Raw genomic sequence first — 15,014 nt, forward strand, 5'->3', positions numbered from 1 at the left:
AAGAGAATGACCATCAGTGACTGGGTTAAGGGCATAGAATTTATGGTCTGTGCTGAGCTAACTGATCTCAAATGAGACTGATGTTGGGGAACTCTGTCCCTGGTTTAAGAAGAGAGCTGGCTGAGGATTCCTGATCGTGATTTCACTGGAATCTGCACATGTGGACAGACGTCTGAACAGGATTGGCTGTGACATCTCTCACAGCCGGTCTGTAGAAACTCAGTGTCTATCTTGCCTGTAGAGAATAGCTGCTTTGGGAAGATATGAGAAGGTGCCTGGTACCTGGAGGAAGTGAGAACTGAGAGGAGAATATTTTAGGGGATGTTGAAATGATATGTGTAAGTTTAATTCAATAATTTTCTAATTACAGCTTCAGCAGTGAACACTGAGCTCAGCCCAATGACAGCCAGAGTGTCAGTCACCTTTACCAAGTGAAATTTTAGAAGATAAAACAACACAAAAGAAGATTATTTATTGTTTGTTGAATTATTTGCAATCTTCACTAACCTAATAATTTTCAGTTACAGGCTGGTTATCTTATAAAATATTAAGGTAAAAACATCAAGCTTCACCATGTTGTAATAAAAGTTTACTTTGAACTTTTGCTCAGAACCCAAGGAGACAGATTTCATGCATAGTATGGAAGGCAGAGGCTCATGCCAGTTACGTGGCTGGCAGCTCACCCGACAACAATTCCATTCCTTGTTCATCAAACGCTTTCTCTATGCCCGCCGAAGCCGCAGAGGACTTTTTGCTCAGGTAGTTTTAACTGTCTGTAGGATTAAAATGGGATATTTTTACAGTTTTTCTACCTTTTCCCCTTTACCTACCCCCCCCAACCCCCACACACACTCGCCACCACCCAAAGTGGCTAACTTTGCTGGGGTGTGGTTTAACACATTGTTCACACTATCTGTGACTCCCAGTCCCACATCAATGTAGTTGACTGGTAACTACAATCTGAAGTGGCCTAGCAAGATGTTGAGTTGCATTAAACCACTACCCAATGGTTCAAGATGAAGGCCTACTACCATGATCTTCTCCGGGCAATTAGGGATGAAAATAACTGGCAGACTTGTCAGCAACTCTGTCATCCACAGAAGGAATTTTTTAAAAAGAAAACCTTCCCCCAAAAACAGCTGAGTTGCCCGGATACAGTTCAACAGCTGCTAGCTCCTGTTGAGTGCCACGTCCATGTGGCTATGTATCATTTGGAGCGTGATTATCAGTTACCTTTTCAATACTGGGTTGCTCACCAATCATCACTCAACATCACGTGCAGACTTTCTGGAGGAGTCACTGAAAAGCGACCCAGTGCTTAAACTCTGGCTGAGTTTTCATTTTCATTACTCGGAGGCTGATTAAAGTGTTGCCACTACTGGGACCCGGGTTAAAACGCAGTCTATAGAATGATTAACGTTTTCCTCCTTCGATGGATTTAAGACTCCAACGTGGCCAGTTTGGCCAGTTTTAACCTTGTTCCTGTGGATCCACAGCAAAAAATGCCCTCAGCTCAACTCTACTCGGTGATCTTGCTCAAAGTGGCCCGAGTGAGTAATGGAACCGTCATACTGGTGAAGCATGGGATGCATTTCTGAGTGATAGTGCAGAGGGACCTGTACTCAACATCTAATTTGTAATCAACCTGCCTGGGGGTGTTGTATGCTGACACTGAGGGGGCTTTAACCCTTTCTTCTTGCCCCTGGCCACCTCACCAACTCCAACCTGACAGAAAATAAGCAAGGAGGGCAGTTAAAATGGAGATTTTCTAGTTGGTCTCCCACTTGAATGCTGTTAACTGCAATTTTAAATTGCAGCCTCCAAGTAAACCCATCTTAGATGGTGGGGTCCTTGTTTAATTAAGTCTTTGTGTATCACTGGTTTACATAAAATAGAGCGCATTAGTGCTGGGGAGCTCATAGGTCATGTTTGATAAATAGTTATTGGCACTGGCTTAAATGAACCAATGGATGTTTCCTGTTGTATCTTTTCCAGATTGTGCTGCCTGCATTGTTTGTGTTTGTTGCTCTGTTCTTCAGTATGATTGTGCCTCCATTTGGGAAATATCCACCATTAGAATTGAATCCCTGGATGTATGGTGAACAGTACACTTTCATCAGGTACTTGATTTATATCTCCCAAGTGTCCAAAATGAGCAGTGATGTTGTACTATTAAGTAGCAGGAAGCCCTGGTCAGAGCCCTAAGAAAGACTTTGGTTCGTACAATGCCTTATCACATGTCTCAAGTGTTCTAAAGTGCATCACCATTTTCAAGTACATGAGTCACTGTCATTATGTAGGTATATGCAACAGTCATTTTCTAAACTGCCAGATTCTGTAAACCACAGTGAGAGGAGTGACCAGTCAAATCTCTTTTTGGCAGTGATGATTGAGGGAGGAGTGTTGGCCAGGACACCAGGAGAGCTGCTTTGAATAGTAGCCTACATTTGGCACTCAGGACCTGGAATGGGGCTCAAACCTTCTGACTAACAGGCAAGAGTTCTCCCAACTAGACAAAGCTGCCAGAAGATAGTATTTGGCCCATCAAATGCGATCCTTTTGTAACACATGTCCTTTCTGCCCTATCATGGCCACTACCCACGCATTTAATCTCCTGAGGGAAAGTTTGTGTAAATGTCCAAAATTAATCAAAGAAAACTCCACAATATTCATCCATTTTTCCATCTTGCCTACTGGAAACCATGGAACGTTTGATGATGTCAGTCTGCACGTAATGCCTGAGTCTATATCCACTAAATATTTATGGCAGGGTCAAAAACATTAAACAAAAATCAGTAGTATTAGGTAAAAGGTCAATGCAAATGTGTTTTTGTTCAGTTTCCCCCCCTTTAAAAGACAGCAGCTCTCATTGGGGTGTGGCTTCTCTGGTACCCCACTTCCATCCCTCACTGAAGTGGCTATGCAATGGGTGTGAACCAAGACGGTGAATGTCAGCATGTTTCAGTCACTCTTCATGCTGTGTGATCAACACATTGAGTGGAAGTTAGAATAGAATAGTGTCCAATGCAAACCCAAAGGGATGATTTTAGTGCTGGGGCCAAGACTCTGATGTGGCGTGCGTTTCTGGGTCTCAATCCTGCGTCACATCAGTGCCTGATGCCTGACACAATTTTTGATAACCTGGCTAATTAGTGGCCAGCGAATGTGCTCGTTGTCTCATTAAGGATGGTAGGTGTGATTCTGATGGTGGAGGGCCAACCAGAGGCCCTCGAGCACCAAGAGTGGCAGCGAGGCCGTTAGATGTGGAAGCTGCCAATTTATGTAGGAGAGAGACTGGAGATGGAGACCTGTTGCCAGACCTCTGCTGCGGATTGAAAACCACTCCACAGGGGGGGCCTCTGGATATCTTGTATTCACGGGTATGGGGGAGGTTAAAAATGGTAAATGGAGTGCTGGCCTCCTTTCTGTGGCCAGGAGGTTGCCTCCTTTCATTGGCTGAGTTTCGTCCTCGGGGCCTGAAAGTTCCAGTTAGTATCGGCAGAGTAACCTTAATGATGCCTGATTGCGGTGCTTAGCCATTCCCCTCTCCTCAATCCCCTATATTGCCCCAAATTGGCATATTCTAAAATGGCCCTGAGGCAAGAACATGCCGGCAAGCAGGCATGGCATGCTATGCCAGGAAATTGAGAGCCTGTCTGCCTCTGGTCCTGCCTCTGCACCATTTTAAAAATTCAGCCCCAAGAATCTGTTAGATGCTAGGGGAGGTGGTGAGTCTTTTTCTAGATGGATGAGCTAAGATCAGCTGAATGGTCTTATCTGTAATTGTGGTGTGCAGTGTTCAGATTTGAATATGGGAGGTATCACAATCGAGCCCAATCGCACATGCGCTTTCCAGCAGGAGCAGAAACATTTTCCGCCTCCTCTTCTTCCCCACCTCCCCACCCACACTGCCAAGGATGATGAGACCACAATCTATGCCTTAGCCACCTTCCTGGCTGTGGTCTATCAGCTCGCCACAGACTGGCGATGGAACCTGAGTTGTGTGACTCTGTATCATCCCAGGGAGGGAAGTAACCCACACACCTTGTGATTCTCAAGTAAGTAGAAGATGACTACTGTGACATCTTGAATCAATTGGTGTCTCTGCCTACCTGTTGTTGTTAGAACAGGCAGGAGATTTGCTTGTAGTATCTGGTCCAGCTATGTCTTTCCAATGATTTGCACAGTTTATATTTCTGATTGTGAACAAATCTGTTGAGCTCAAACCTGTTGAGCTCAATGTTGATATTGTTGACCCAATTTATCTTTTTGGCCCTTCAGTGATGATTTTCCAGAGGATCCTAGTACTTGTGAGCTGATCAGTGCACTCCTCGACGATCCTGGATTTGGCACCAAGTGTATGGCAGATGGAGCGACTGAGTGAGTGTCAGTCTGAGGTTACTTTGTTCCTCAGTCTTTGTACAATGCTTGCATCTAGTCTTTCTTCCTCCCCCCACCCTGCAGCTGTTGCTTTTCACTCAAGTAATAGAAATTCCTGTTGTTGATATCATAATATTTAGCTCCCTCTAATCTGCCCCCCAATACTACTTTAATTAACACATTAACAAATCTTAGGCCCACTCCACATTACAAATTCAATAAGTTACTCCATGCATTCTGTGTGAAGCTCGCAAAAACAGACAAGCAATCAGAGAACTGAATTAAAGAGACACCAGATTTGACGGCCCACAGTCTTTTAATAATGTACTGATTCTGGAGGCTGTGCCGAGATTATGTGTCGGACTCACTTCAAACTCCCCATAAACAGAGTAACACCTCCATTGCATATGGTAAGCACCCACACAAGAATAGTAATTTCTTCCCTTGAACAGTGAATCCAAACTACAGCCTATAAAGCCTGGGCCACTTCATTCATTTCCATTTAGAATTCCTGTATACTGATCTGTAGTTGCTACACTGCAAGGTTCTGGAGCTTTGCAAATAGGATGTATGTACAGCACTAATAAAAACTGAGTCAGAACACCAAAGGTCCAATAGTATCGGCAACCCGCGTTTCCTGTAAGTGAACAGGAATAAGGATGTAAACCCTGACAGTCATCATTCAGGGTACGCATCAAACTACCCACAAAGGCAAAATCAGGAACATCAACTTGGATTCATTTGGCATCATTAATGTTGTAAAACATACCAAGGTGCCTCATGAACAAAATTTGACAGCAAGGCACAAGGAGATATTGGGGTAGATGGCCAAAAACTTAGTCAAAGGTAGGTTTTAGGGGGCATTTTAGAGGGAAGAGAAGCAGAGAGGTTTAGGAAGGGAATTTCAAAACTTAAGATGTTGGCAGCTAAATGCAAAACCATCAATGTTGGGACAATTAAGATCTGAGATGCACAAGAGGCAAAAATTGCAGGAGTGTGGATATCTTGGAGGCTTGTAAGTGTGGTGGAGGTTATAAGATAGGGGAGGGGGATATGGAAAGGGGACCCTTCAGGAAGGTCCACCCCCACTCCCAACCCCCCACCCCCCCGCTTCTACCTGAGGCCCAAGCAGAGTGACCATTTTGGCTCACCCCCTGAACAACTACTGCCAGCCTCAAGTTTGAGGTTGTGTAGGAAGTGGCCCTTGGTCACTTATGGGCCACAGTTGGCCTGAGGGTGGGAGGGCCATCCCCCAACCTCTCATGTCCCATATAAATTTTCAGACAGGACAGAGGCAGTGAGAAAAGGGCACTCAGGAAATTTTACAAGTGTCAATGCCACCTTCCCCCCCCCCCCCACCACCAAAAGTTTGCAAACCTGCCGCAGGGAACATTCTGCCCTAGGATGAAGATTTTAAAATCGAGGCATTGCTAAACCAGGAACTAGTGCATGTCAACAAGCGCAGGGATGATAGGTGAAAAAGGCTTGATGTGAGTTAGGATACAGACAGCAGCATTTTGGATGAGCTGAAGCTCATGGAGGGTAGAAAATAGAAAACCAGCCAGGAAAGCATTGCAATCATCAACTCTAGAGATAACAAAGGCATGGATGAAGGTTTCCATAGCAGATGAACTGAGTCAGAGCAGGCGACAGGAGTGCAAGTAGGTGGTCTTTGTAATAGTGCAGATGTGTGGTCGGAAGCTTATCTCAGGGTCACGGACATGACGGTTGTGAACATTCTGGTTTAGCCTCAATACAGTTGCCAGAGAGTTGCAGGGAGTCAGTGGCTCGGGAATGGAATTTGCAGGAGGACACTGCTGTGCTAGAATGTTCTCTCCCCAGAAGTTCCTTCCCCTTAATTTGTAATCAATCTTGAATTGTTTGTTTATATTCGATGAACTTCTAAGAATTTCCTTTAATTTGTATTTCTTCCCATCATTTTCTTGCCCTGTTTCTCCCTCTCCTCCCCCCCCCCCCCCCCCCCCCCCCCCCCCCCCCCACCCCCCTCCCGATCTCCACCACCACAGAGAATGCCTAGCAGGTGAAGCTGAATGGATAACTCCCCCAGTTTCAGAATCATTCATGGACATCTTTCGCAGTGGTAATTGGACAACGCAAAATCCATCCCCTGCGTGTGAGTGCAGCTCGGATGATATCCAGAGGATGCTCCCTGAATGTGGAGAAGGAGCAGGAGGGCTCCCGCCCTCTGAGGTGAGTTTGATAGGCTAGACTCTATGGGTGTAGTTGTTGGTGTTTTACTCTGCGTGCTGTGTCTGTGGTGGTGGTAATTTTTAAACATACAGAAAAAGCATCGGTAAAGCTAGGGCTCACTTGTATGTTACTCAGATCTCTAGGTTGTGAGATTTCTTGCTAATTCATCAGGAATTCAGAATGGACACCAGAGGGTGTGATTAACAGTGTCATGTGTAGTGACATTAAGCATTTCTAGTAGAATTGTAAACATAATCTGGCCTGAGGTAATCTTACTGCTTTTGTTTTGATGTTACTGCACATGCTCAGATCTGTGCACCCACATAATTGGAGTGTGGTTGTAATTCTGAAGTGTCTGTAACTATGTACCTGTAATTTATCAAAAATCTTATGTCTGCACACAACTCCTGTCTGCAGGCTTCACTTCCTGTTGACATGCATTTGTCTCTCTTTTTCGATTAACTTCACCCTGTATCGATTCTTAAACCCACATTTTTCTTGGGAAGCACCAATGAACTTGTCACAATTCCTGCACGTTTGTGTGCTGGCTTGGCCTTCATCTTGGGTTTTGTTTTTGCTGCTGTCACATAAGTTTGTATATTTAAAATTTTTTGATGTTTTAAAAAGTCCAAATGTTAACTCATTTTTCCCTTTTTGTTTTTAAGGAGAGTATTTTTTAAGGACCTGCTTTTAATTGTCTTCAGGCTGTGCTGCTGCCTGCTCTTCAGGTTCCAGCTTTTAAAAGTTTTCAAAGTGACTGTTGAATCTGTTCCCACGACTCTGGCAGCTCTTTCCAGATCAGATTTGCATATTTGTTCTGAAAATGGTTGTTTTTGCATTCGTGGACCCAGTTGGCAGCAGGAACCTTACCTTCAGTATTTGATGGGCTCAGTATTACTCTTTATTAATATCTTAATTTTAAGGCTCCCTGGCTTCAGGCAGCTATTTTAAAAGCTTTATATTTCAGTAATTTATAGCTGTGAACCATTGCGCCTTACTACTGTGATTCTGGAGCCAATGTTTTTGTTCCACCCTGTGCCCCTCAGCCTTCGTTTTAATTAGCAGTGTGGGCTTGCTGAATTAAATTTTTAATCTTTCAACTCTCTGACTTGTTGGGCGCAACTATGAAATCCTTTTGATATATATTTAAGATGTTTAATTTCTCCCACCTGCTACCCCATCCCAATCTAAACCCCCCTCTCCACTGGCAAGAAGGTGTAAATACATTGTAATGGGCCAGTTGTGATGGTTGCTTTGTGCATGACTGCAATGGATATAATTGGGGATAGTATATTACTGCATTGTACTGACAAAAGTCGGATTTATATTTTGGAACAGTTGCGACGGAACACAGGAGACATTCTTCAGAACCTAACTGGCAGGAATATCTCGGACTACCTTGTGAAGACCTACCCTCAGATCATTAGTAAAAGGTACAAAGTAGCACCGGCTTGAGTGCAAACCAAATTTATTTGTCATTAACTTTGCACTGAATGACTTAAGTATGCTTTTAAAACCATCCTTTTTAGCGCTGTATTCTGCATTTAATTTAAACCTCTTATTCATGTTTACAGTCTGAAAACCAAGAAGTGGGTTAATGAGTTCAGGTAAGTTATTGCAACAAGGTTAATGATAGCCAGGTTTACATTCATATTTGGGTTGTGCAAATATTTAGGAATATTTTTTACTTTAACTGCCCCAAATAAAAATAATCTGTCTCTCCCTGTGGACATTCACTGATGTCAGATCCAGACTATCTATCACTAGTGCTCTTTGATCTAAGTACAATCTTGGCTAACTTTCATAAAATTATTTTTCTTTTCTTACTCTATGGGGAAGGGTTTTAGAGAGTTTGAAGGCTTTTAACTATTTTACCTTGAAGAATGTGTGTATATAAACATAAAATTTATAATTAAAAAACACAAATAACACAGCAACCCTGTCAGCATTTGAAAGAGAGAAAGATCGGGCTAATGTTTAAGGAATTGAGGAAGACCAGCTCATCTTTTCTTTTCTTCAGATGCTGACAACCCTGCTGTATATTTCTGGAAGTTTCTGCTTTTCTTTTTGTTTGTTTGATTTCCAACATTTGCATAGTGTTTTCTTATCAAAGTAATGATGAAGCTGCACACTGTAAAATTGTAATGTTTTCATGTCATGTCCGGGCTTCAAGGGGATCCAATAAGAGGGGAACAAAATGAAGAAAATCAGACCCTTCATTGTGATGATCTGTTATAGGTATGGAGGATTCTCATTGGGAGCGCAAAGTTCCCAGGTTTTACCTTCCCTGAATGAAGTTAATAACTCCATTATTGAGATCAGGTCACGAATGAATGTCACAAAGGTATGGAACTGGCCTAAATCTTTGCATTCTTTAAGTTGTGTTTTCTGCCGCATGTCTGTTAGATGTTGAGTAACAACAGTTAACATACAGTCCAGCCCCTGAGCCTCAGGAGCTGTTCAGATCTGCTATATAGGGTGGTCTTTGTTTTGTGAAAAATTAACACGAGGGCTGTTGGCACTGGGCAATGGAATGCTTTGTTAGTTCATGCAAGTGTTAGCATCATGCACTCACAGGTCAGGTACATCACTGGTTAGAAACAACATCCGCACTACCTGCTCAAACACTGCTTGGGAATGCACAGCACAGGTTAGATGTAGAGTAAAGCTTCTGCTCAACCCAAGCCTTTGAGGAGTCAACTGTAACATTTTTTCATTTTTCTCTTACCAGGAATGTTTTGTGCCCCTAAATGGGATTTGCATTTGGATTTTGGATCAGTTTAGTAGTGTTAAGAACCAACTAATTGGGATGGTCTAAAGTCATTTTATGTTGGATTTTTACATTCAGCAGACAGACAGCTTTAATGGCAGGGGGGCTCCAGAGTGATTCATAAATCTGCTGCCTTAGTTTGTTACTTAAGGGGTTGGGAACATGGGTGTTTGTCAGCTCATCCTAGCATAAATTTTCATCAATTCTGAGATAGATAGTTGTTTGCTTTTTATATATGTTGTTACTATGGTGTATTTATGTAGTTTTCAGTTTAAACCTAAATCGGTTCTTCAACATAAATACATTTTGAAACCCCCACGCCTTGGCTAAAGGTGGTCTGGTCAGTCTTGTGTTGTATAATTAATTGTACTTAGTGGGGTCCACTCCTTGTGCAAGTAATTTTAAATATAACCTTTCCTCTGTGAATAATATGTTGTAATCTATAAATATGTAATGAATATATTTTATATGAATACATTGTGATAGATATATTCTAAACGACACATTCCATAAATCCCAGGTCTGAGCATCTGCCTCAACTGCTCCTGTCAACTGATGGCTGAGGCTGGAGCGCCATCATCAGATGCTTAGTAGAACTGCAGGCTAGTTGGTGAAATTGGTGGGTGGTGAAACATGAAATGTAACCGCCCTGGAAATGCTTACTAATTAACTTGTCTGTTACCTTATTTGTAGTTAGAGTATTTGCCTCTCACTTTGAATTATTGACATTCAGTTTCTGTTGCCATCAGGGTAGTTCCATGGACCGACTGCTGGGAAACATTGCAAACTTTATCGAGGGACTGAGCACAAAAAACAATGTAAAAGTATGTCTGAAGGATTTCTTATGATCTCTTCCTGATTGTCTTTCTGTTTTTAGCTTTTGACTCCATTACACTTCAAGGTGTCAAAAGTTTTTTTTAAAAAAAATAGTTATTTGCTGCTGTTTTCTTTTGATCTGGAGTTAATAATTTACAAGCATCCGCCAACCTACAAGCTTCCCTCTGCAGCAATCTAACTCAGTTAAACTATGTGGCCTTAAAAGATGAGGCCAGATTAAACTATATGGAGTAGAAGTGAATAGCAAAGATGCATTTAAGGGTGAGCTATATAAGTACAAGAGAGGAACAGAAGGATATGCCGTAGAATTAGACAAAATAAGGCAGGACTTGGCTCATGTTGAGTATGAACACTAACATGGTTCTGATGGACCAAAAGGCCTGTCCCTGTGCTGTAAATTCAACATAATTGTACTTTAGCTTGGAATTAATACACTGTGTATTGTGATGTACAACATCCTGTAAACTATGCATTAGTTGACTTGCTGTGTGCAATACCATAGGAGATCTGCTCATTTTTCATTTTAATTTTTGGCGTTTTAGCCAGTTTTATGTTTTTTCTAACATTCGTTCATGGCATGTGAGCATCAGTGGCAATGTTTGTTGCCCATCCCTTGAGAACAGTTAAGTTAAGAGTCAACCACATTGCTGTGGATCTGGAGTCACATATCGGGCAGACCATGTAAGGATGACAGATTTCCTTCCCTAAAGGGCATTAGTGAACAAGCTGTGTTCTTATGACAATCAATGATAGTTCCTTAGTTACCATTACTGAGACTAGTTTTCAATTTCAGATTTATTAATTGAATTTAAATTCCAGCCACCTTGGAGGGTTTTGAACTCGTGCCACCAAAAGCATTAGCTTGGGCCTCTGGATTACTATGCTGGCAACATTGGCTGACACCAGCTGAAATCCTAAACGGGGCAAGAATGGGTTGGCTCCATTACTGCGCTAAGCCATTTCAGTTAGATTACACTAACTCCTGACGCCAGGAACAGTTGTGCATATGCATTGGGCTCAGATTTTCTCTGTAGGTGTATGTGTGGCTTCTGCTGCTGACTTCATTGGTGTGTGCCAGTCAGCTGATGCCAGGTATGGGTTTGTGCCTGCGCGAGTGTGAGGTTGCTCACTCGGATGCGCTCACTGGTGCATCCTGTCTGCCCATCCATGAGTCATCACCGCATGGTGCTCTGGTCTCTAGCTGTTGCAAGCTGCAATCTATCAGGCTTTATCTCACTCCCCCGGTTATTGCTATTTATACTACTCTACGAGCAACTTCTCCATGCTGTCCAGGGTAGTTACTATTCCTTCTGGACACCACAATATTCATTATTGCTCCTGTCCATATATTATTTTCCCATCCCTGGTCCATGGTCACAGAATGAACTGAACAGTGGCGGTGTTCAGTTATTTCAGAGTGCTAAAGATTTCTGTGATTCTGCTCAGTTTGATTGCTTACACTGAGTGGCCCTTACTGGAAATTGCGTGTTTCTGCACATGAGCCAAGGACAGGACCAGGCTCGTTCTGATTCCTCCACAACTGAATAGCCAGGTCATTGATGACAAATGACCACTGGGGAAAGCTGCTGAAGGACTGACGCAAAATTAGTTGGCACCTGCAGGAGAGGGTGGAAAATTAGGCATAGGTTGAAGACAATTGATTATTTGATATCATCCAGTAGGATATTATCTATATGTTATTAGCTTCACTGCAATTACATGTATGTTTGCCTGTTGTCCAACTGCATAACATTTAGATGCAACAAGTTATTAAATAGGAGGCTCGAGCATATTCCTGATGTGATGGAAAGAAGTTTTACTTTTTTTGCAGGTCTGGTTCAACAATAAAGGCTGGCATTCCATGGTGAGTTTTGTGAACATTATGAGCAATGCAGTGCTGAGAGCCAATCTTCCATCAGAAAAAGATCCCAGAACTTTTGGGATTACAGTCTTCAACCACCCACTCAACCTGACTAAAGAACAGTTCTCTGAGGTCGCACTGTAAGTAGCTGGTAGAACCTCATAAATACACTTACAAATTAGATGATTCTCATTGGCATTGAGTCAGACAGATCAGGGATCCCACCTTTGATCTGTCAGTGCAGCAGCTGGGGTGTAGTTGGCCTCAGTACCCCTGGCTAGGCAGTGGGGAAAGGTCAGCCAGGGTTCCTCCTCGTGATCCCTGTCCAGGGGTTCTGAGTGTGAATGTGAGGCAAAAACTGCATCGGACTCGACCGTGCAAGCAAATAGTTTGCTGATAAGGCTAATGGATGAATAGTTGCTGTTTATTGTATGGAATAAAGCTCTTTCTATTGTCCTATACTGTACCTTGCCTGTAACTGTTTCTTATTAAATTAGATGCCCACTACTCCAGGCTTCTTTTCTCTACTACCAGAGATCTTAAACCGCTCTCTCCTGTTCCCTGCCACCCTCAGCTCGAGTAACAAATATGAGGAGCTCATATATTTCTTTGTCGCCAGAGTTGAGACCATCCATTCAACTGTCTCTGCTGTTCTGATATCAAAATAATGTGACAACTTCCCCCAGGTTTCCTTCTCCCCTACCCCTGATGCTGCATTTTTCTGCATCTTCTCCCTCATCTCTTCCACCACTGCCTCCACCCACCATGCCTGCTTCGAGCTTATCGCATCCATGAGACCCACCTCCTTGCCTGTTGACCCCAGTTTAAAGTGTATCATCCCTCCTGTCTATCCTTGATCTCTTTGCACCTGTTGACATGATGGCCCAAACCTGTTTCTTCCAACTAAGCCCCTCAGTATGTCTATCTCAGTGGAACTGCACTCGCTTTGTTCCACTCTGAGCAATCCAACAAATGTAAGAACATAAATAGGAGTAGACCATACAACCAGTTTTGTCATTCAGGACATACAAACATATGAATTGGGAGCAGGAGGAGGCCATTTGGCCCCTCAAGCCTGTTCCACCATTCAATAAGATCATGGCTGATCTGATTGTGGCCTCACCTTCACTTTCCTGTCTAACCCCCCCCCCATATCCTTTGACTCACTTGTCAGTCAAGAACCTATCTAATTCAGCCTTAGAACTATTCAGTGAGCCTGCCTCCACTGCTCTCTGGGAAGACAATTCCACAGACTAATGACTCAGAGAAAACAATTTTTCTCACCTCCGACTTAAATGAGGTCTCCCTTATTTTTAAACTGTGTCCCCAAGTTCTAGCCCCTCGTATAAGGGGGAACATCTTTTCAGCATCCACCCTGTCAAGTCCCCTCGGGATCTTGTGTTTCAATAAGATTACCTCTCATTCTTCTAAACTCCATTGGATACAGGCATAACTTTTCCTCATAAAATAACCCCTTCATCCCAGGAATGAGTCAAGTGAACCTTCCCTGAACTGTTCATAATGCAATTATATTCTTAAATAAGGAGACCAAAACTGTACACTGTACTCAAAATATGGTCTCGCCAACACCCTGTACAACTGTAGCAAAGCTTCTCTACTTTTATATTCTATTCCCCTTGCAATAAACAACAAATCCCATTTGCCTTCCTATTCACTTACTGTACCTGTATACCAACTTTTTGTGATTCATGTACCAGCACACCCAGGTCGCTCTGTACCTCAGACTTCTGCAAACTCCTCCACTTAAATAATGTCCTGCTTTTTTATTCTTCCTGCCAAAGTAGACAAGTTCACATTTTTCTGACATTAAACTCCACCTGCCAAATTTTTGCCTGCTCACTTAACCTATCTACATCCCTCTGCAAACTCCTTCTGTCATCTTTGCAACTTGCTTTCCTACCCATCTGTCATCAGCAAATTTTACAACATACCTTCAGTCCTTTCACCTAAATCATTGATGCAGATTGAGGCCCCAGCACTGATCCCTCTAACATTCCACTAGTTACAGCTTGCCAACCCAAAAAAGACCCATTTATTCCTACTTGCTGCTTCCTGATAGCGTGGATAGAGAATTGATTAGCTGGTATGTTACTCCTACATCATGAGCTCTTATCTTGCATAGTAACCTTTGATGTGGCACCTTATCAAATGCCTTTTTGAAATCCAAGGACACCCTCAGGTCATCCACATTCAAAGAACTCTAATAAATTAGTCAAACACTATTTCCCTTTCACAAAACAATGCTTATTCTGCCTGATTGTATTAAGATTTTCTAAGTGCCCTGCTATAATTTCCTTAATAATAGATTCTAGCATTTTCCCTATGACAGATGTTAAGCTAATTAAACTGTAGTTTCCTGCTTTCCGTCTCCATCCTTGAATAGAGATGTTTAGAATAATGATTTTCCAATCCACTGGGACCTTTCCAGAATCTAGGGAGTTTTGGAAAATTACAACCAATGTATCTTCTTTCTCCACAGCCACTTCCTTTAAGATCCTATGATGCAGCCCATCAGATCAGAGGGACTTGTCAGCCTTTAATTCTTATAGTTTCTCAGTACCCTTTCCCTGGTGATTTGTAATTTTTTTTAAGTTGCTCCCTCCCTTTTACCTCCTGATTTATAAGTATTTCTGGGATGTTATTCGAGTCTTCTACAGTACAGAGATAAAATATCTGTTTAATACCCCTGCTATTTCCAATTATTAATTACCCAGATTCTCTCAAGAGGACCAATACTCACTTTAGTTACTCTTCCTTTTTAAATACCTGTTGAAACTCTTACAATCTGTTTTTTATATTTCTAGCTAGCTTTTTCTCATACTCTAATTTCTGCCTCCATTTTTTTGCTGGTTTTTAAATTCTGTCCAATCTTCTACCTTCACTAATCTTTGTATAATGTATGCTTTTTATTTCAATTTGATACTATCTTTAACT

General features: G+C 42.3%; 1 protein-coding gene across 1 annotated transcript in view; it reads left to right on the forward strand.

The window, feature by feature from the left end:
• The window catches only part of LOC121287582 (phospholipid-transporting ATPase ABCA1-like), a 186,328-nt gene that overhangs the window by 139,842 nt on the left and 31,472 nt on the right, over nucleotides 1-15,014 (forward strand). The window contains 9 exon segments of the mRNA XM_041205510.1: nucleotides 611-759; nucleotides 1,996-2,120; nucleotides 4,282-4,386; nucleotides 6,408-6,591; nucleotides 7,930-8,024; nucleotides 8,166-8,198; nucleotides 8,830-8,935; nucleotides 10,111-10,185; nucleotides 12,030-12,199. Of these exon segments, the coding sequence (XP_041061444.1) occupies nucleotides 611-759; nucleotides 1,996-2,120; nucleotides 4,282-4,386; nucleotides 6,408-6,591; nucleotides 7,930-8,024; nucleotides 8,166-8,198; nucleotides 8,830-8,935; nucleotides 10,111-10,185; nucleotides 12,030-12,199 (1,042 nt within the window).

This window comes from Carcharodon carcharias, chromosome 14 (genome assembly GCF_017639515.1).
Source record: "Carcharodon carcharias isolate sCarCar2 chromosome 14, sCarCar2.pri, whole genome shotgun sequence".
Taxonomy (NCBI): Eukaryota; Metazoa; Chordata; class Chondrichthyes; order Lamniformes; family Lamnidae; genus Carcharodon; species Carcharodon carcharias.